Raw genomic sequence first — 23,400 nt, 5'->3', positions numbered from 1 at the left:
AGATGTTCCTGATCTCCCCGAATGTCCCTGATTTTCATGTTCAGGTCCCGAAAAACTGACAAAAATCAGCCGCCGAAAATTTCAAATGTTCACGGTGCTTTTGTTGCGCGCGAGGTGGCAAAAATTCGAACCCTCGCTGGCGTCTTTCGGCGGGAACGATCCGAAACTTCGGAAGCTCGGTGTCGAGATTATCTATTTTTCATTCTATGTTGCTTTCTCTCGCGGCTTTTCTCTCGTCTATTTTTGTAAAAATGTCCCCAATTTTTATGAAAAAAGGACACAAATGCCCCCGATCCTGGTTTTTTCAGCCGATAGAAGAATAGCCACGTTTTAGAAATTAAGATCCATAACTTTGCCTCAAGTAATTACCTGGCTTTGCATATGAATGCACCTACGAAGAATCGTTTACAGAAATGCAACATACGCATCCCGCTCTACAGCACATTCTACTTCTTTATAATTTTACTGCATTCAGTCAATATTTTACAACTGTCTGTAAGTCTCAAATAGGTACCAGTAGTATGACGAGCATGAACGTTCGCAATTTATTCGTATGCAGCGTCTCTTCTTTTGAATAAATCTCCGTTATACAGAGCGGAGCGGACCAATTTAATTAGAATAATGCCTATCAACATTGAATGTTGCCCATTACTTTCTCCCATGTTTAATTTTTGAGGCACAAAACTAAGCTACACAGAGACCTTAAAATGTTGTGAGTAAGGGGTCCTTTATAAAGGGCAAATCCCCAGAAAGTTTTTACGTGTTCAGTCCTGTTAAAAAATAAAACGTGGGAGACAATTCGGTATCTTGAAATGCAGTTAGGCTGATTCTGGTTACTAGGAAGTACAACTCGCAATGGGCCTGTTGCATGCAAGAGATACAGCCGTGCGAATAGACTTTTTAGTGGTTAAATGACACGAAAATTACGATGCTCACATTAAAAAAGTCTAAAATACACTCCTTACTGCGCAATTTGCGTTGTCAGGAACGCGCTTTTTCAAATTTCCCGCGTCTGGGGGCAGTTTTCTAACGGAAACAATTAACGGCAACTCGCGGCTATTTCCGGTCAACTAAAACTGACAACATAACCTAAAAATCGGAGCTCGTGATATCGTGAAATGGAATGTAGAAGGATTGCGTTGGATATTTAAAAGTTGATCGATTTGGTTACTGCATAAAGCGTATATGGACCGCTATAAGAGATCACGTTGGGTTTGTAAACAAACTGAAGGAAAGAATAACAACAACAACAACGACTCGACATCTTCCGGAAATCACCGAGCCCGCCGTTTGCTCGTTTCCGGTGATTAGAAAACTGCCCCCAGACGCGGGAAATTTGAAAAAGCGCGTTCCTAACAACGCAAATTGCGCAGTAAGGAGTGTATTTCAGACTTTTTTAATGTGACCATCGTAATTTTCGTGTCATTGAACCTCTAAAAAGTCTATTCGCGCGGCTGTATCTCTTGCATGCAACAGGCCCATTAGAAACTACCATTTCCGGCTGATCAGTTTCGAAACATCCTACGTAATTTTCTCACCAGTCACGCGCTCCGCGATCTCGTGATCGGATAGATTTTGCTCCCTGCAAATTCTCATCACGATGTCGTGAAAAGTAAGCGTCTTGATAAGGACGCGAGCATAATATCTATAAACGTCAGTAATTTGAGGCATTCATACAACCAAAGTTTCCCTTCCTTTCTGCGTAATACCACGTGCCTGCTCCGGAGTTCGAATAGTTGCACGTCTCAATACGACCACATTTTCAAGAATACCTAAGTTCATAAACGTCACCAAGTTGAGAGAGGCGTTAGGCTATGAATTTCCTTCATTTTCGCTGGATACCACACTACCCACTCCGGAGTTTGATCGTTCCGCGCTCCATGTCATTTGACGGCGCTAGCACAATACTTACACTCAGAAACGTCAATAATTTTCTTATACCCTCTCCACAGATCGAACTTGAAGATGAAAATAAAACAAAATCACGGATCTTTAAACGTCTTAATTGAGATTGAGATACCTGCGCAGTTTTGCATTTGGTCATGGATATGGAAGGTGCGTGAAATCCTTAGGAGTTGAATTATGTTCATTCTGTTTGTACCCAGAATTATAGTAATGCCCACTTCCTATGAGAGAAAGTCTCCCTCTCCCGATGAAATTAATCTTCTGCATCCTGTTTTAATAAAGTACTCGTTGGTGAGTTAGCAGCTTGCTCCGACGTGGGTACCGTCACTGGCGATATGGCAAGTTGGCAACACTGTTTTCCTCGATTCAAATCCATTGGAAATATCGATTTCACGCGAGGCAGGCTGCTGCGCCAAGAATCGATTGTTTCACATGTATTTCAATGGAGGTAGAACAGTGTTGCCAACTTCAAGAATCGCTGCTGGGCTGAAAGTGGACCGTGGTCCGCAGGAAGTAACTTTGAGTCTCTACATGCACTGTCGAGTGCAGAATGACGAAATTCGGTCCATATGGATGGCCACAGTGCTAAACCGCGTATCTCGATTTGCGATGTTGAAGATTTCCTGTCATACTTGATTTTTCTCGTGGAAAACTAGTCAACAGTTTCTTGAAAACCGCCTTGTCCTATCTTGTCTATCAGCAAAATACCACCTATAAATTTCAAGCCATAGTAAACAGTTGACTTGTTTCCCTTCGGCAGAATGGAATAGGATCAGAGATTTTGAAACACCGCAATGGCGTTGCGCAATTTCGTATTCTAGATGACGATGTATCTAGTTTTTGCGGACACATATGTTTTCTCCATTCCAACGTACCTCTATTCAAAGGACCCTTTTTTACTGTGTCATGAGTACCGTCAAACATGTTTTCTAATGGTCTCAGGACTAAGGTCTAATTGGAGACAGTTCCTCTTGATTCAAACTCGCTCGTACCTAGCAAAATCAATAAGATTTGTCCCGTGAAACTTTGCGTATCACTGTCGTATTCAAGTAACGTGGAATAATCCACTCCTGGTTCTGGCTCTGGAAAACTTCGCGGGGAAAGTTGAAAAAAGCACGGAACTCAGAATATTACAGTCAAAAAACTACTGAACGTCAACTCTTGAAACCATTTCTTGGCGTTAACATATCGTGTCGAACATGACGTCCAAAAACGGACGTATTTCTACCCAACAGAATTGTGTACAGGTGGGAAAGATGGGGTGTACTCTTTAGTCGAGGGATGTAAAAATAATGCGGAATTAAATTACTAGAGAAAAATAGAACCGCGCTGAGTACCAGAAGATGGACTTCATCACATGGGACGGATGATGATTTTGCTCTAACATTCCATTCCACACTTGGGCACAGCCAACACTTGTCCCCAGCACATTCCTCCTGTACTTTCGCACAAACTTCCTCTGCTAGGTGACATGTTTTCCTGCAGTCCACCACATTCGGCGGATATTAGAGCAAAGTTGGTGCTGAGCACCGTTCTATTTTTCTCCGTGATGACCGACGAGGATTTCCTCGTATTCAGTTATTTTTAATCGATCATTATCAAAATTTATCGGGAATTCTAAACCATCACTCGCCACATTTTTGTCGTAGTCCCCGATTAAACCAGGTAATGCGGCCGGACTTTTTCGATGGTGTTGCTATTTTTTTTGCAATGTTCAGCAATTATATCTTCACGCCGTGAAATGATTCACGTATGCAAACAACTAAAAATCCAACCGTTGAATTGATATTCGATTAAATTTACCTCTGTCCAGGGTGGCTAGTGAATGATACCGCAAGAATGAAGTCGGCGAAGCAACTGCAGGATACAGCTCAAAACGGAGACGTTAAGTGTGAATTCACTGTTGAGAATGGAACGTCCCTGCCGGCAACCAACCCTGAGTATGACGGTGTAGCCATCAAACGTGAATGGAACCCATCGGATTCCCGCATCTATGCATCTGGAAGTGATGCAACTGATCATGCCTCCTTCTACCAAGGTGAGGGTGCTCTTTTCTCCCGCCAAGAACCTCCTTCAGAAAGTCCTCCTATATCGAATATTCAAGCCCTAATTTTAAACGAAATGAAAGAAGAAGTGGACGAGGAGGATGATAACTTGGTCGCCACTCTGCACACCAGTGTGGAAATCAAAGATGAGGCGTTATCGGAAGAGCGTCCCATGTTGGTGCTTATCAGTGAAAAACCATTCAAATGCGAAAGTTGCACACGCTCATACACTCAGAAAGGAGGTCTGAGGCGTCACATGTTGGTGCACACCGGTGAAAAACCATTCAAGTGCTCGCATTGCACTCGCTCTTTTACTCAGAAAAGTAATTTGGCATCTCATATGTTGGTGCACACCGGTGAAAAACCATTCAAGTGCGAGCATTGCACACGCTCTTTTACTCACAAAAGTGATCTGACGCGTCACATGTTCGAGCACACCGGTGAAAAACCATTCAAGTGCGAGCATTGCACACGCTCTTATACTCAGAAAAATAATCTGGTATCTCACATGTCGGTGCACACCGGTGAAAAACCATTCAAATGCCAGCATTGCACACGCTCTTTCACTCGGAGAAGTTTTCTGGCAACTCATATGTTGGTGCACACCGGCAGTGAAGAACCATTCAAATGCGAGCGTTGCACACGCTCATTCATTCAGAAAAGTAATCTGAGGCGTCACATGTTGTTGCACACCGGTGAAAAACCATTCAAGTGCGAGCATTGCACACGCTCTTATACTCATAAATATAATCTGGTATCTCACATGTCGGTGCACACCGGTGAAAAACCATTCAAATGCGAGCATTGCACACGCTCTTATACTCAGAAAAGTGATCTGACGCGTCACATGTTAGTGCACACCGGTGAAAAACCATTCAAGTGCGAGCATTGCACACGTTCTTTCACTCACAAAAGTACACTGGCAACTCATTTGTTGGTGCACACCGGTGAAAAACCATTCAAATGCGAGCATTGCACACGCTCTTTTACTCGGAATAGTCTGCTGGCATCTCACATGTGGGTGCACACCGGTGAAAAACCATTCAAATGCTCGCATTGCACTCTCTCTTTTTCTCAGAACAGTAATTTGGCAAAGCATATGTTGGTGCACACCGGTAAAAAACCATTCAAATGCTCGCATTGCACACGCTCTTTCACTCACAAAAGTACTCTGGCATCTCATTTGTTGGTGCACACCGGTGAAAAACCATTCAAATGCGAGCATTGCACACGCTCTTTTACTCACAAAAGTAATCTGAGGCGTCACATGTTGGTGTTTACCGGTGAAAAACCCTCAAATGCGAGCATTGCGTTCGCTTTTTCTCGCGGAAAGGTCACGTGAAATCTCATATGTTGGCGCACACCGGTGTAAAACCATTCAAATCCGAGCATTGCATACGCTCATTACTCGGAAAAATCACCTGACGAGTCATCTATTGCTTCACTGCGCTGATTATCCTTTTTAGTGCGATCATTCACTGGCTTTTTTACTCGGAAAAGTAATCTGGCGTCTCACTTTGTGCACTGATTTGTGAAACTTTTCAAGTGCAATCTTTGGGCATCCTATTTTATGTGTTACGAGCATCCTCAATCGGTACTTCCGAACACATTCAGTTGAAGAATCATCCAAATAAGCTCATTGTATACGCTGTTTTGCTGAGGAAAGGAATGGACTTCTTATTCGTTGGTGCACACAGTTGACAAACCCTTCTAATGCCCCCATTGTTCCCGTTCTTTAACGCAGAAGAAGGGTGGAATATTTCCTTTAACGATATACACCGATGTAAAACCACTCAAGTCCGTGCAAAAGCTCTCTGACGTTTCAGAGTTGGTTCTTACCGGTGAAGTTGCACTCAAGTGCGCACATTGCGGACATTTTTTTTGAGCGAAGACAAGACTTAAAAAGGCATATCGAGGGCTAAGGATCAAAACCGCCTTAGCGACAATTTGGCGAGAATGAGTTAGCGACTTTTCTCCATTCTTAAATTATTATTTATGCGAACGGACATTTTTGTTTCTTCCCAATTCCGCACGAGAGCACTGTAGAGACGCAGTGATGTATTATAAAATTGCAAACCTAGCCGCAAAATCAAATCATAAAATTTGGATGGTCTCTTCTTTGTCCTGGAAAATCGTCAGTTCGCAGGCACACGGTGTTATTCTTTAGCCTTCGATAAATCTGTGTATTCTTTGGGCCAAACTTATTCATAAGCTCACATTTCCCCTTTTACTCATGGAATTACTTGGGATTTAACCTCGTCTTTTGCCGTCCCTTGTTTGAAAATCATCCCGATCCGTTCAGCTTTGCCCTTGGGGTTGCTCGTTAAGTATAAGAAAATCTTTCCGGTGAGTTGTTTCAAAAAACATTTTAAATTTGTTTCCATTATCCTGCCTCATCGTTGCGCGTTACTTTCCAAAATGAAAACCATTGACTAATGGACATATTTCAGCCGCTTCATCCTCAGTCCTCAAGGCAATTACTAGAAGAGCGATATTTATTTGCACAATCGTACCATTGTACGATACATTTTGTTTTCTTTCTTCTTTCCTGATTTTTTGGAGAAATAGTTTGACTACGGTCTCTTGTCATAAGAACATTTTCAATTGATTTTAACGATGAACCCGCAGTAGCCTCAGTCATATCAGTCTGTTCAGGCGTATTTTGATATGAAATGGACAACACCTTGAAATTAGAAATTACAACTTCTGCTTCTTTCGCAAGAACACGTATGTTTGTTGTTGAACTAATGGTATATCAGGTTGTTTACTAATCCCGAATTTTTGGAAAGACCGAAAATAGTACTGATTTTTGAAGGGCGGTCCGGGAGTACTGAATAAGTGCGGAACTTCCGCAGAAAGGTCCGGAATTTTTTAAAACTTTTTGTCATTTTAGTCGCAGTTTCAAATTTTTGAAATTTTTCTAATTTCGTCAAATGGAGGTACTGAAAATGTACGTAATTTTTCTGTTGGAGGAGGTACTGAATTTCTCGAGAATGTACTGTTAAAGTACTTATTTTTGACCAGCCTGTTTTAGTATACACCCTGTATATGTATACGGTGTTTTTAAACTGAGCTGGAAATAGTAGTTCCCAAATGCATAATGTAGTCCAACTGCACAGAAGCTGAGGCAACCTGCGCTCAAGACTGAATCCACGATCAGAAGAATATTCCCAGACGCCGCGCAATCTGAGCCTCCTCGGAGATGCGTGTATGAATTTGAGCTCAAATTACGCAACTTCGAACTCGTTTTTCGAGAATTAACATTGTTTAGAAGAAAGTAGGAAAATTCTGGTGGACAGAGGGTCCGTTCATAAAATACGTAACGATAAAATCGGGATGTTTCGAACCCCCTCCCTCGCTTTCCAGCCCATAATTTTATTGTCACGTAGGTTCCAATCCTTTAACACATCAAAACAAATTGATCAGATGTTGTTCTCAACCCAGCCCTGCCCCCTCCTCCAAAGCGTTTCGTATTTTATGAACGGCCCCTGTAAGTGGAGTTTCTTCTTGTCAAAAATGAACAACATAATAATATTGCAGCTCCCAGTTGTACGTTTCCAATTCGAATCCCCGGTTGCTCAAAAATTTAGTTTTGCTTTCTTTTTTCTCGTGATCCTCACTTTTTTTCCAAGCAGAGATAAGTCAATAATCTGTGAAGATATCATCGATTATGAACCTTGGCATCATAATTTTTGAGTGTAGTTTTTGCTATTCTGACGAATACTTGATCAAAAGTTTCAAAATTATATTTATTCTTGGCGGAGTGAAAGTTCAAACTCGGATTCGGCGCTTGTGAATTATATTTTCATCGTGGATTTTTTCCAGAATATACCGGGTGTCCGGAAGTTAACGTACTGAACGTTCAGAATCGATTTTTCGGCTCAAAATATGACTTATTTTCCTTTACACATATGCCCGAAAACGCCTGATAAGTGAGCTTTGCGTTTCCAAAGTTGCCATTCTTTTTCTTTCATATTGATGGAACTCCTCGTTATTTAGTCGCAAGTGGCTGAAACTTTGTGCAGGGCCGTATTTTTTAGCGTACTGTTCATTTTTTGTGTTTTCAAGGACGTACGTGTTCGGAAAATGACGTTACAAGCGTTTCCGAATTTTAAAAATGCGATAAATTTTTTGGTAGTTGATATTTGTAAAAACGGGTTACGGCACATGAAAAAGCGCAACAAATCATGGTCACATAGTACTGCACAAAATTTTCCAGAAACGCGTCATTTCGACGCAACAGAGCTTTGAAAAAGTTTCAGATTTTTGAAACTCCTTGCTGGGTAGACAATTTTTACTCCAGGGAATTAAGAAAACTGCCTACGTAGCAAGGAGCGAGGAAGAGCCGTCGCGATAGCTTCGAAATTTTCGGAGTCCCTTGCACCGTAGGCAATTTTCTCACATTTCCCACAGTAAAAATTGTCTACCGAGCAAGGAGCTTCCAAATTCTGAAACTTTTCCAAAGCTCTGTTGCGTCGAAATGACGCGTTTCGGGAAAATTTTGTGCACTACTTTGTGGCCATGATTTTTGCGCTCTTTCGTGTGCCGTAATCCGTTTTTCCAAATATCATCTACCAAAAAATGTATCGCAATTTTAAAATTTGGGAACGCTTGTAATTTCATTTTCCGGAGATGTAGGCACGTCCTTGAAAACACAAAAAATGAACGGAACGCTTAAAAAAATTCTCCCTCCCCTGCACAAGGTTTCAGCCGCTTACGACTATATAACAAGGAGTTACATCATTTTGAAAGAAAAAGAATTGCAACTTAGGAAGCGCATAGCTCACTTATGAAGCGTTTTCGGGCATGTGTATAAGAAAAAAAGTGATATTTTAGCCGAAAAATCGATCCTGAAAGATAAGTAAGTTAACTTTCGGACACCCTGTAAATTATTTTAAGACCAGTTTCAGTTGAAATCACTAATATCTGAATGGACGTATCCACCTTGATCCCCAAGATTCTCAATGGAACAAGTTAACTCAATGGTTCATGTAGATCTTGTTGAAGGGGAAAAATTTGTGCATTTTGCGAGTCAGTGTTAATATTTAAGTCTAAAGTTGACAAGGAAGGATGCATTCAAATTCTTCAAACATTTTTACGGAACGGCTTGACGGTCGCCTCAATTTTCATCCGTCCCATTGTCAGCTGATTGTAAGAAATTTTGTGAGAAATTGAGTCAAGCGTAGTTCCAATTTCCTCCCGTGATCGTCCCTTTGTATTCCCATCCATCGCGAAATCTACATCTCTCCTAGAACACGTAGCATCACGCAATGGAAAATTGCGTAATATCGAACAGATAACAGCGTTGAAAACCAGAAAAGTACTATTGTGACTATTTTTCTCTCGACTGCGTTGTTGGAAAGTGTTTCCCTCCGAACTTCTTTGAAAATTATCTATGATATCAATTGAAATAGGGAATCGTGTTGCATTCAACAGAATGAGAGGGCTTTATGGAGAGCTCGCGCGTACATTATTGCTTAGCCAGCAATCGTAACATTATTGCCCCTCACCCGCTGATGCAACCATTAATGCTCCATGGATGACCGTGTTGTATTTACTAGAAACGAAGGCGCTCCGGCATTCACTCCCGCTCGCAGCGAAGGATATGCGCGCAATGATAACGTAGACGATTCGGACTAAATTTTCCGGATGGGGAGTTTGAGTATTGCCAGGACTGAATTACAATCAAACAATCTTTTCAATTCTGGGAATGGTCGCTACTAAATTCAAAAAATAAACATAAATAAACCGGGATGTAAGTATTGAAGTAGAATAGATTCGTTTCGCAACCGGGAAAAAAAAGAAGAAGAAAAACAAAGTGTCCGTCCACTTCCTTCTGTTTTGAGACCGAGAGTCTACCGCTCACCAAGCGATGTCGCATCTCTCATATTGTAATTTTTGAAAATTAAATTAAGTTTCAGTTTTGTAACACGAAGAATGTCAACTAGATTAGTGAATTATTTATTACTCTAGACTTTTCTTGATGTTGTCTGTTCTTACTTGAATTACTGTAAATGAAGATCGTCTGCGATGGTTGCAAAATCGCAGTGTGCTGTTAAGTTATTTGAGTTAGGAGACCTATTTCGTTCTTTTTGACGTAATAGTGTCTCTTTGCCGCCATTTCTATCGCACTGTATTGTTGTAAATATGTATCCAAAATATTAAATTAATTTTATATTAATTTTAGTTTTTCATGTCGCTTATTTCGCAGTTTATTTTTTGTTTAACATGAATATGTCTGATTTAGTTCCAAATTCCGCAGTTAATATTTCCGATGTGAGATCTTTTAACAGAGGCTAAGAAGGATACATTTTTTGTTTAGTATTTCATTGTAACTTACTGTTGAAAAATAAATAACATCAAAAATAAATTTTGAAAAGTTTATCCATATTTTTTGTCGCTCTCATTTTGAATACAAGAGCAGTATACATGTTTATGAAACAAATTTAAAATTATTTTAATTCTAACCCAGAAAGCCTGAAAAAATTTCATGAAATAATAATTTAAACCAGTGGCACCTGGCACCGTCGTGTTTCTCGCTAAATGTAGCACAGGAAGTGGTACTTATAATTCGCAAATCCATGACACTTGCAAGAACTCCGTTTATTTCAATTTCTCCCATGCGGCATGAAATCACTGTACGGAGTCACTGATTGGAAAGAGCTCAATGAAGCTGAAATCGCCGCTGAAAGACCAGACCACGTATTATGTCCGCGGTGTTTAAAAATCTCCGATCCCATTTAATTAGCTTGATGGAGAACAAATCATCATCAATTCTTGAACTTTTCGCAGAGCGTTCTTCGCAAAGAAGAACAATCATGGAAGTTTTTGAGAATTAACGTTGAGGGAGAGTTTCCAATTTAAGGGATGAAGTATTTCAGGAAGTCTGCAACGTTGCCAACCGAGATACGTGGTCTAGTAGTTTCACCGTTGAAATGTTTCTCACAGCCTCCGCGGAAAGAGCTTCCCCAATTATGGCTTTTTGCTAACACGTGGAGTTTACTAACACGTGGGTAATAGTAATATGAACATTTTTAATGAAGAAAGCCTAAAAAATATTTAACGTGCTAAATACATGGGCATTCCTTGGTGCTGAACAACGTAATTGCACTATCAAACCATGTATCCTTATAACCAGCTTTGAATTCAAACTATTTTTTTTACTCTTGTCGTATTTTATTTTATTTTTTACCTACGTTTGTTTTATCTTGCATGCGCGTTCATTCTAGTAACGTGTCAATAAAATAGTCTGGTTCTTTAAAGAGAACCCTGAAACCGATTTAATTTAACAATTTCTTGGACAATTTCAATTGAAATTCCAGAATAATTCCGCCTAGTATTTTTTTTAAAAATAAATTTATATTAGAATGACACCTCACCAAACTAAACTAGCAAAACAGAGAAATATCTTAGGAAAAGGAAGGGATGACTGCCGCATGTTTGTATTTTGGTGTCTCCCTAAGATCAAAAGCTCTAATACTATACAGAGCTTCAATATTTTTAGTGTAACTTTAGTGCAGAAATTGTAACAGATGTGCATTTTAAATAAAGGTACAATTAAACTAAGAAATAAACTGACGCACTGAAAATAAATTTTTTACTGCATTTTGTATCGTTTGATTTGTTGCTCAGCCAAAATTACCCAATTTGCACAGATTTCAACGAATTCTAAGAAGATGACTTAAGTAAAATAAATTGCACCTTAATGTGTTGCCATTAAGTTCAATAATTTGACACAAAATAAGTGAAATTTAGGCACTTACTTTGCGATTGTCTGTCTCCTAGTCTGGAACAGCTATAAAATGGCAATTACAATTTTTGAATATTTATGTAGCTTTATACTTTCAGGACTCATTAACATGCATTGAAAGTTATAACACCACCTCAGTGTGTATTTTAGCCCCTGAATAGAACAATTTACTTCTTCAGTGCAGTAAGGGTGCGGATAATGGCCAGAATTGCGTTTAAACATTCATTAATTATGTTAAATGACACATGTTCATGCTGCGAAAAACTCGTCGAGATGCATAAAATTTATGTTTACTCATCTGAGGGGAGTGCTTTAAAAACTAGTGCACTCGTGTATCCAGAGTTCGTATCAGTACCCCAGAGTCAAAGTTACCCAACTTCATTTTAATATTTTCGAGACATCAGGGAAAAACCGCGCGTCGGCCCCCCTCATTCCAGTGCGAATCGCAACTTTTGAAACTCCGTATCTCATGACAGGCGTAAGGGCTACCAAATTCTCAATTTTTCCAAAAATGTGAGTTAGACCTTTTCGGCTCTAGGGCACTGATAAATAGGGGGAAAAAAAGAAAAGAAAGATAATTAACTTAAATTAGTAGAGGCATCAAGCAGCTTGAAAGACTGGAGTAATGATGACCTTTCAAAGAGAGCCGAAACAAAGAGCCTCCCTAAAAATGGCCCCTTTTCGGGAACCTGGGGATTTCATTCGTATGTGGCTTAAATGAAACCTTATGATGAGACAAGCCTCCAGTAAAAATTTTAGCTTGAGTATATGTCTTGTTTCCGAGATACAGCGTTGCAAAGTTGGCAAATTTGAGCTTTAAAATTCTCATATTTTTATGGATTTTCTTCCAAAAACCAACTTCAAAAATGACTTTACAATACTTACACAAGGTGCACACGATAAATTATAATATAAAAAGTCTCCAGTAAGAATTTTGACTCATGCGTAAGCCTTGTTTTGGCAGTACAACGTTGCTAAGTTCACATTTTTCAGCTTTAAAAAGCTCATTTTTTAAAGTTTCTCATTCACAAACCGCTATTACTGAAGATCGAACTGTATTTTGGGGCATAGAATCAACAATTAGTGATACTCGTAGATGCATGGTATAATTTATGAAAGGATACGATAGTACAGTGTTGCAAAGTTTTCAACTTGTATCTGGGAAAATGTCTATTTTGTGTTATTTTATTGAAGACAAGATTGAACAATTGTTGATAAGTGATATTGTGAAACAAAGAAATGAGGAGGACTTTTGTCAATCCTAGGTGAAAATTGGAATGAAAATGGCACTGTTGCCAATTTTATTTAAGTTTCTCTTAACATTCCATAATAAAATAAGTTTAAAATAAGGATACTTCCAATAATTGTCTGATTTTAAAACGTAATCCAAGTGAATTTATGGCATACAATGAATGGCTCAGCATCAGTGTTGCTTTCAAAATCTAAAAAATTCTACCTTGCCTTGGTTGTCAATTTTACTTTTTTTTAGGCAGAATGCAAAAACGAACATAAACTATGGAAACGCTCCAGTTTTTTGAGTACAAATAAATCTTGATACAGACAATACATTCATTGTTCCTTAAAGAATAGAATATCTTCGACTTAAGAATTACAAATGATGAAAAAATTAAATATGAAAAAATAAATTAAATAAATAAATCTATAGAAAAAGAAATTAAAAGAATTAAATACTTAAAATTATTAAAATATTGTTGCATGGATTTGTCAAAAATTATTATTTCGGCATAGCTACTAACTATTTTTTCATTAATAAGTTGTTAAAGTTCCATTTTTGTTGAGGGTTGTCCCCATAGTTTTAAGACCTCTGTGTCACAGTATGACAGCATTCCGAAGAGAAAGACCAGGCTATTGTCATGTTTCATACTTGTATTTCAAAATGGATTTAAGCATTCACATTATGATCTCGGCACTGGATGTAAATTCTTGGTAGCATTCGCTGACCCCTCCATTCTGATAAAAAATACATCCATCTCCCAGTGAAATATATCTGGAAAAAAGTTGCATTTTCTCAATACGCAACTGTGCAGTGTCTTGGCAGTGCCAATCATAACAAGCTCGTATATGTATAGAGCATGTTGAAAACATATCTTTGATCCAGATGCCTCAAAATAATTGAGATACTTGGTAAAAGTAAAAAATCGGCAACATGTTGAGGTACTTGCTATATATTTGAAGGCAAGACTATACTCACGTATCAATCGAAAAAAATATTTTCACGGATATTCATAAACAAATATAAAAAAATCACAAAAGACTAAACAAATTACCAAAAAAAATTAAACAAAATAAAAAAAAGTTAAAAAATTAAATTAGAAGCATCTTTATTTTAAAATCATTTTATTATTTTTGTTTGAAAATAATTATGAATAAACTTGGCAGCAGTATTTTTTCCAAAACCAATCGTTTCCTGGGACTGACATCAGCCCTTGATATTTTGCCTTGATACGAGTTAAGATACCCATTGAAGTCGTGTTCAACAAGAAAAAATCATAATCCATACAGAGTTCAAAGTTTTAAGCATGGCAACGCTGTATCACCACCGGTCAAAGAATTCTTCTTGCAAATACAAACATTCATCTACAGATGACATAAATGGTTGGTTTCCTGCCTCAAATCGTGATTAAATTCTACGAAAGTTGCTTCTTAAACACAGAACTCAAAAATATAGACATTTTTAAAGCTCAAATATATAAACTTTGCAACCCTGTATCATTGAAACTATACTTGCATTTTGAGTTAAATTTTAAGGAAAGTCTTAATCTATCATAAAATTGCATCTAAACCCCAAAAACATATCTTTTAGCGGTCATTAAGTTCGTTTTTAAGTTAAGAAACTTGATAAAATTAACATTTTTTATAGGTTTTTATGTCAACTTTGCAACGTTGTTTTAACAGAATTAGCAGTATTAATGTTTCAATTGAAATATGCATTCGAAAATAATACTAACATTTGATAAAATGTCACAAAATATCATAAAACATCCAATTGAATCGTTCTGAGAAAATAAGATACCTGAGAATATGAGAATTTTAAAGCTCAAATATGCCAACTTTGCAACGCTGTATCTCGGAAACTAGACGTATACTCAAGCTAAAATTTTTACTGGAGGCTTACCTCATCATAAGGTTTCATTTAAGCCACAAACGAACGAAATCCCCGGGTTCCCGAAAAGGGGCCAAAAAAGGCCCTTTTTTAGGGAGGCTCTTTAGATGATTGAATCTTGGTGATCTTGTGACCCAAACCAAAAAAATTACACAACCATAAAATGTGTTATCAAGACGTCTTTATTGACCACAATATTTTAAGAAAGGCGACAAACAAATTTTCAGATGAATACGTGGATAGTTTAGTGCAAGCAAAACGAGAGAAACCGCGGTATTCAGTTCTGCGTTGAAACTGACCCTGGAATCTGCTCGTGGTGCCAGGGACTGGATGTTAAACCCGGTTCCAGCAACCTAAAATTAAATAGAAACGAGAAAGATAGGAATCATATACCAGAGGAATAAAAAGAACGGCTTAGAATAAGGAGAATATTTTAATATCATCCTTTTAATGTCTGTGTTATGCGTTATGGTAAAACAAAGACTTGCACCGAAGATTGCTGCGGGCTGATTGTTGAAATTGATGGACAAAGCAATAGACAAAAAAGACGTAGGGAATATGGAGCGATCCTATTGGTCATAAAGGGTTGGTTCCTATAGACGAAGAAAGAAAATGATGGACTAACTGTAGGATCTCGCGAGGGGTGTTGTTAGTTAGTCTATTATCTACCTTCTTTGTCCATTGCAACCACCTACTTCCGCCAATAGGATCCCTCCATATCCCTTTTGTCTTCTTTGTCTATAGCTTTGTTTATCAATGTCAACAATCAGCCCGCTGATGATTGTAAACGGTGGCGGTGAGCCATTCTTTTGGAGAAGCAGGAGAACTGCAAAACGAGGGGCTTGGAGGACAAGGCGCGTAAGTGCAGTTTTTGCCATTTCAAGAAATACATTTTTGAAGCCTCGAAATTACATGGATCCTTATGGCGGAGAGAAAGTTCAGACTTACTTTCTGATGCTTGAAAATTCGAATTCGGGAGTGAATTTTTCACAGAATATGCATCAAGACTAGCCTTACTTGAAATAATCTTTAGCTCAATTTTTTCAAAAACTGCACTTCTGCGCCTTGTCCTCCAAGCCCCTCCAAGGTACTTCACAAATACTAAAAAAATTTAAGTATAAAAGTAAGAAATGTATTTTTAGATTAGTTGAAGGAAGGTCACGGAGGATTTCAAGATTTTAAGTCTGTTCAGTTCCTTTGCATTGAAATAAAATAAGACTGAAATTTTGCGGCTTCAAACCTTGATCCATGCCCCTCTAGTTTCATTAGCGATGTGCCTATTTATTAGAATTTTTTGAGGAGTAGCGGGAAATTTCTATTAGTTTGTGTGTAACTTTGAAAAAATGACATGAAAGGATTCTTGACTGGTAAATTGATCCGAAAACATTTCCAAAAATCATTTGAAGGAACTCTGAAGTCGTCATTATCTAAGGGAAAAAGTAAGCAACTGGAGCTTTAAAAACTCGTTAAAACTCACCTAGTTACATCTTTTTTACCCTTGGATAATTTTTTACAGCGAGTTCGTACCGTGGAATCAAATGATTTCTTGACATTCAACAGTCTCCATAAGTGGACTGCAATTTGCAGTGAGTAACTACAATTTCTGGCCCATTCCTAAAAACACCTACATGCATAGTAAAACTGTAAGAATTAGTTGTAAGTCCTTTAATTTGTCTAATTCCTTTAATAATCAGATCTAGTCATGGTGTAATTTTATCAAGTTGAAACAAATGTATATCTGTCATCATTTTAAGGCTGGTTGTAATTATTAAGAATTCTGGGTAACAACATAGCTAAATTTGTCTCGTTTCCAATAAATGATTAATTAATTAATTTTTATGCACATTATGTTGTTTCCAAAGTGAGCCAGAAATTGTAGTTCCTGATTGCAAAATGTAATTTACTTTTAAGTACCTGTGAATAAATTCTAAAATTCGCTCTCCTATCAATTTTGAAAACTCGGGAAACTGAGTCATGAATTTTACAAGTAAATTAAACCATTCACGACAATTTTGAAATCTTAAAGGTACCTACAGTTGTATTGGTTTTGAAATAGATGAATTGCAGAAAGTGAGGGATCGTTAGAGACTGCGGGCGAACATTCTCGCGGCCTGAGGTTGGAACAAGGTGAATATTATCAAACACTTCACTGGAGATTTAAACGCTGGAAATGAAGAAAAAATACTGAACCGCTTCGCGAGCTAAGTCGTCTTATTTATACTGAACAGTGGCGTGGCGAGCTTTGCGATGTATCGATTGATCGAATTATCGATAATGTACGCCTTGCCACCGCTTGCGAATGGACCACTAGACAAGTTACGAATTTCAGCATTCTGATACATGTTTCTTAACCAAAATTTCACGTAGAACACGATGCACACAACAGAAATTACCAAAATCTACTCCTTACTAAGATATTTAATGAAACTTGATGCGTGAATGCAAACTACCCGCTCATGAAAACTCAATTCTCTACGTCTTTCACATCGCGCGCTAAACGTTATCATGACAGTCTCTGCGATATAAAAATCTAGCAACCTCAATCTTGACGCTTTGGCTCAGCTATAGCAAATTGCTTGTAGTTTGAACAACACGTGGTGGGGAATGAACATTATCCGATTGAGAAGCTGGCTGAAACCGTTGTAGTGCTCGATTTGACTCACGTAGAGCTTTGAGTTTCTTGTGAGCGGTCAGTTCAAATTCCTCGTAACCAATGTGTAATAAAAACAATAATATCTTCATTAAGAGTTGGTTTCAGTAATTTTCGTTGTTTGAATCGTGTTCTACGTGAAATTATGGTTAAGAAACATATATCAGATTGCTTAAATTCGTACCTTGTCTAGTGGTCCATTCTCATTTGTCCGCGCAGAGGTTTTAAATTATTATGCTCCGACATGCATTTGCTCAAGAGCTCACCTCAACAAGGTTGTCAAGTTTCGAATGCTCATTTCCATGACAAATCCAAATTCAAAGCAGAAGCAAGTATCAGCGTCATCAATTTTTATCGATTTAAAATCCACCTTTCCCTTTCATTTTTATTATGTGTAAGCTATCTTCTCGTCTTAAAAAAGCGACAAGTGCAAAAACATCATGTATGTACCTACCCAAGTGGGACGGAACATTTCTATAATCTAAACAATGGTTACTTCCCGAATAATTTTGTTTTCAAGACGAGTTGGCCCACATTTATTTTCGTTTTTTACTGAGTAGGAAGTTCAAATTCCTTTATTCTGATGAAAACTATAAACAATAGTTTCTCATTTGGACTGAGTTTTTTGATCAGGTCATGTAGCTCTTGGGGCTCAAAAAGGCAGCCAACCCACGAACTCGAATTATCCAGTGGTACTTATTTTAACTTTGAGAGTAGGTACACAGACCAAAAATTATAAAAGCACGTATGAAACTTTGATTTCGCGTAAATTTTCTCAGTTTCAAAGTCATAATGGACCACTAGATAAGGTACGAATTTCAGCATTCTGATACATGTTTCTTCACTAAAATTTTACGTAAAACACGACGCACACAACGAAAATTACCGAAATCAACTCCTTACAAAGATATTTAATGATTCTTGATGCGTGAACTCAAACCACCCGCTCATGAAAACTCAATGCTCTACGTGATTCACATCGCACGCTAAACGTTATCACGACAGTCTCTGCGATATAAAAATCTGGCAACCTCAATCTTGACGCTTTGGCTCAGTTATAGCAAATTGCTAATAGTTTGAACAACACATGGTGGGAAATGAACATTGCTCGATTGAGAAGCTAGCTGAAACCGTTGTAGTGGGCGATTTGACTCACGTAGAGCTTTGAGTTTCTTGTGAGCGGGCAGTTCAAATTCCTCGTAACCAATGTGAAAAAAAACGTTAATATCTTCGTTAGGAGTTGGTTTCAGTAATTTTCGTTGTATCAATCGTTTTCTACGTGAAATTCTGGTTAAGAAACATGTATCAGATCGCTTAAATTCGTACCTTGTCTAGTGGTCCATTCAGTCAAAAAACGCTTGTTTACTGTGCGCTGGCGGCCTTATTGATTGGTCTTTCAAATACATAGGTTGGCAGCGGCGCACTTTTCTAGTGATTTTCGTTTTTCACGTGTCGCCCTTTTGGGCCCTAAGAGCTACATAAATTGAGTTGTCCATACTCTCCCTGTAAAGGTACTCTAATTGAGGACCATGCCGGAAGAAGGGCGTATCTCGAGATACGCCCTTTTTTCAACATTCTGCTTTTCTGATTCTACGTCGAATAGTGAGAGTATCCTCCAAGTTTGAGAAAAATCTGTCGATTTGTTACGTGAATAATTGACCTGTAAAGTACACCGAAGATACGCCCTTCTTCCGGCCAACGAACTTTTCTCCTCTTATTTACACATTTTGCCTTCCGTGATATGGATTTTTACCTGTTTTCTGGTGAAAGAAGTGTCACTTCCATTTTGTTCTCATTAGAAGGAATAGTTTTAGCCGAATAGAATGATTATTTATTCATTTTTATTTACTGTACATCACAGAACGTGAAATGTGAGAGTTACGATTTATTGCACATATTACATTAGTAATGTTAATGCAGTCCGAAGCTTTAAGTTTCGGAGTTGTTCGGAGTTGCAAGTTTATAAACAAATTCTCGTGACTCTATGTATGTTTGATGTAAGATACACAAGTACGCGATAGTGAAATCTCCCAAATGGCTGCTGTGATGACGCGCCGCAGCGTGGAACTTCCTACATATATCAGCCACCTTACTCGCAGGCGCGAACGTATACTTCTCGAGAATATTACGAAAAATATTGCAGAAACTTTGCAACATCGGACAGATCTTAAGTTTTTTAATCAATAAAAGTGGAAATCTGTCGCATGAACAACTACAGAATATTCAACATGGGTTTTTTTATTGAAAATGATTACCCGACGAAGCGCTTGGGGGGTTGGAGTGGGAAGCGGTCAAGGGGCGTACCTTATCTGAGAGTTAATTAAATTTGGCAACATTATAAGATCAATGAAGCTTAACAGACAAGAGCTTACAGAATTTTCATCAGATACTCTTGAAAAATGACAAGAAAAGTTCTCTATAGGGGCATTTTTTTTTTTTTGAATGATTAAATCAATGCATTTTCCATCCTCATAACATTGGAGCATTCGGTGATGAAGGTTTGGCCATTGAAAAGTTCATTTTTACGGACAATGTATCAAATTATTAAGCAACACTCGGTTCAAACATATAAGGAATTCCACAGTTTAAAATGACAACCAAAGAAAAGACAATAATTTTAAGAAGAAACCGCTATACCAATAAGGTTCATTTCTGGACGATTGGCAACACAGCATATCCCATACCGTTGGAAGGGGGGGGGGGCAAGATGTAATTGATATTAGACAAACAGAATCCAATGGGTGCAATTCGTAACCAATTGAATGTTCGACCACCTTTGGAGACCCTCCAGACTCAATAAGGAGCAACAGCGGATTATAACAGTTTTCCGACGACAATAACAATGCACTTTTCTCATGTACGTGCAACCGGAAAAGTTCAGTTTTTTCCGCTAATAAACCTCCGATTTTAAAAAACTATAGCTCGTTAGAAAGCTGAAGAAATTCTGCAGAAACTGTTTTCTTTGATTTCCTTTAAATTAATTTTGTCACGAGATACAAAAGAAGGAAATCAACTTAGTAGTGAATTTAGTGTCTTCAGCAATCACAAGTGCGCCCAGAAAAAGCTGGGTTTCTCTGCAACCAGTGACCCGATCTTTAAAAACTTTGGCTCGTTAGAATACTGAAATGTATTAGCAGAAAGTCATTTCCCCGATTTTCTTCTTTTTCATTACTTTATGAGTTATCGAAGAAAAACGATCCTCTTTTTTATCGTACATACAAGGATTCCGAAAGAAGGGCGTATCTCTGGCTTACTTTGTCCAATGATTACAGAGGGCAAATTATTTATTTCTTTTAAACTTTTAATGGATTTCAAAGCTGTAGGATCTAGTTTAAGAGAATTGACTTTGGTTTAACCAACTGCTGCATTTCATTTTTCGGGACACCATTTCAAATCTTCAAATGCGTTTTTCTAACGACGCTGAACCTTGTACATACGCCCTTCTTCCGGCATGGTCCTCAATTCAAACACGATAGACATTTACTATATGCAGTTTTCAAGAAACTTTACAGCTGGTGGTGGCTCGAATCTTACCTTGTTCAGTGTTCCATTCAAAAGCAGGTAAAGTTGGCAACATATCAGTGTCCATTGTAACAATGTTGCACTGCAGTGCAATGCACGCCTTCGGGTCCGTTTGCAATGACTGTCGTCAAGGAGCTTATAGATTCTGCACTGCAAGGTCACCAATTCACCGAATAAAGCAGCTGCTGCGTGAAGTTTCAATAATCTTTCCGTCCCGTTGCCAAAACCTAGCATCGGCGATGATTTCTGAGTAGACATAAGTGCTTTGCGATCGATCGATCCACCATTTAAACCTGTAGAAAATGATCGATAAACAGGGTGTTCGCAACGAACACCTGAATCGATTCTCTACCATAGCTTCAAATTTGGAAATATTGATAATCGATCATTCAAGCCTGAGCTTTGCTTTCAGACGGGACTGAAAATAAGGTTAAAACTTCTGTACCTTTTCCATACTTTTAATTTATTTCTGGAAAGGTCAAGTTGATCAGGGTCGGACTGGCGCGCATCTCAGGGCGTAGACCCTCAGCCGGCTAAAGGAGCGCGAAGTGATATTTCGGCACCCCGACGTGAAAGGCGGTCCAGAAATTTCTGGCAAATCAGCACAATTTTACGCTATTTTCAGGTTCGAAGTTTATTAAGTAACCGCACAGAGCCAAAATTGCAAAATTGAACACTTTTAAGTAACCGGGACACTTGTAAAATGAAAGAGAAATATATAAAAAAAATCAAAGCTAGGTACCAGACGCTTCCGTGAATCATTCTTTCCTAGAAGAATCGAGCCAGAGCTTGAGCTTGCAACCTGTAATACTGCTTTTAAAGACTAAAAGTCGGAAAATGATGCATCATTTCCGTTTTTTCGGGTTCATGAACCCGAAAATATGTGCGCCAAGAAGATTTTTTAAAGTCATCGAAAAATGAAACATTCAATCTAGGAAGTAGAAGGTGAAATTTTGTAAGAGAGACACGTTGTTCCGTAAGAAAAATAAAAAAAAAGGAAGTATGAATACATGTATATTAAATGCACCATAGATCTAAAGCAGGCTGCAGGAGGTCCCATTCAACAATCATTTTGTCAGCAATGACAATATTTTGGGACATCACTGAACATTCGAAGCCTAATTTTGCAAGATTAAATATAACTAAATTTTATTCAAATTCACTGACTGATTGTGAATGGCTTCTTTTGGCTCCCCGCGTGAATCCAGAGTTTTTTTTGCGAACAAGGTGCAATGATATTTTCATGAATCCTTAGATGCTGAAGCCCGGTCAAATTGACAGGAGCCTTGTTTAAAAAATTAGCCACGCGAGTTGTGAGGTACCGCGGTACGTACGTGCCGTAGACGGAGGCCTGTAAATATTTGTGAATTAAAAAGAGGATCAAACCTCAAATTGAAAAAAGAAGAAGAAATTGAGGAGCAACCGAGTCGAGACGTAATCGGGCATTTTAAATTTTTCTCTTGAATCGACTTCCCTCTGGCAGCATAGAAAGGATCATTGCGAGTTCACGCATAGCGCCACCGCGCCTTCAATTTTGCAGATGCAACACAGACATCCATCATGTACGAATAGTTGTATCTCTGCGCCGTTATCAATGCGCCTCCTTTTACTTTGCTCTATTTCCATACTGTGTTTGTTTCAGTTTGTCTTATTTGTATTTTTAGCGGTGCTTTAAAGACTGTATGAGCAACATAGCCGTAAACCGGAGAGCCGTAATAATTGAGCCTCGTTTTTAACTTTTCTCACGACATGACGACACCTCATTCGCAGCATAACTAAAGCAGAGCTGCGGAACATTGCGAATTCACAGCTCGCGCCATCGCGCCTTCAATTTTCAGATGCAACACGGACATCCATAAAGTACGAATAGTTGTATCTCTGCGCCGTCTTTCCATTTGCTTTATTTCCGTAATGTGTTAGTTTCGTTTGTCTCATTGTAGTAGTGTTTCAAGGGCTACGTGAGCAACACAGCCAAAAATGGGATGTGCCCTAATTAATCATAATTTTGAAGAGAAAAAAAATGTTAGACGTCTCTCAAGCTATCAAAAGGGCGCACCTCTAAAAATTGACTGTACTACCTCTTCTAAGAGAATGACAAATGGCGGATGAGGAAGGGAGTGATTAAGCGTCTCTGTTATCAAAAAGGTGAAAATTTCGAAGGAAATAATGTTTTACCGACCTTAGAAATTTTATGTAAAGGTACTTTGACACTTGACAGAATTTCGATTCCCTCTGTTCGCCTGTTTGATTTCCTCTTTTAATGACGCTCATCATCTCCTTTTTGAAAACTATAATCGAGAAAAATGTTCACTGCCTCAAAGCTAATTTTTCGACAGAGAGTGACTAATTTTGCGCGTAGCGCGAAATTTGAAAGCGTAAAGCGTAATAGCGGAAGTTTGCACAT

The 23,400-nt window shown here is 38.4% G+C and overlaps 2 protein-coding genes and 1 long non-coding RNA gene across 4 annotated transcripts in view; 2 read left to right on the top strand and 1 right to left on the bottom strand.

Annotated features, from left to right (window-relative positions):
• Positions 1 to 3,801: 3,801 nt before the first annotated feature.
• Positions 3,802 to 23,400, top strand: part of LOC109034879 (uncharacterized) — a 57,148-nt gene continuing 37,549 nt past the window's right edge. The window contains exon 1 of the mRNA XM_019048264.2: positions 3,802 to 3,943. The gene's annotated coding sequence lies outside the window, so the exon portion shown is untranslated. The remainder of the gene's footprint in view (positions 3,944 to 23,400) is intronic.
• On the top strand, positions 3,950 to 10,338 carry LOC140224723 (uncharacterized). Its single transcript, XM_072301124.1, has one exon. It carries the CDS (start codon positions 4,027 to 4,029, stop codon positions 5,290 to 5,292), a length of 1,266 nt encoding a protein of 421 aa, XP_072157225.1. The 5' UTR covers positions 3,950 to 4,026; the 3' UTR covers positions 5,293 to 10,338.
• Positions 14,989 to 23,317, bottom strand: LOC109034880 (uncharacterized). 2 transcript variants are annotated; one of them, XR_011899978.1, is made up of 4 exons: positions 23,176 to 23,317; positions 21,009 to 21,289; positions 16,859 to 16,988; positions 14,989 to 15,177 (listed from the first exon to the last, which is right to left on the bottom strand). It is a non-coding gene; the product is annotated as an uncharacterized lncRNA (long non-coding RNA). The 2 variants fall into 2 exon arrangements; XR_011899977.1 differs by lacking the exon at positions 23,176 to 23,317 and having other exon boundaries at positions 21,009 to 22,648.

Source organism: Bemisia tabaci, chromosome 5 (assembly GCF_918797505.1).
Source record: "Bemisia tabaci chromosome 5, PGI_BMITA_v3".
In the NCBI taxonomy this organism is placed as follows: Eukaryota; Metazoa; Arthropoda; class Insecta; order Hemiptera; family Aleyrodidae; genus Bemisia; species Bemisia tabaci.
Note: the sequence above shows the minus strand (reverse complement) of the source record. Positions and strands in the feature narration are given on the sequence as shown.

Bases quoted from the DNA above. Each gene is read 5' to 3' on its own strand.
- LOC140224723 (XM_072301124.1), top strand. From the start codon at position 4,027: ATGAAAGAAGAAGTGGACGAGGAGGATGATAACTTGGTCGCCACTCTG.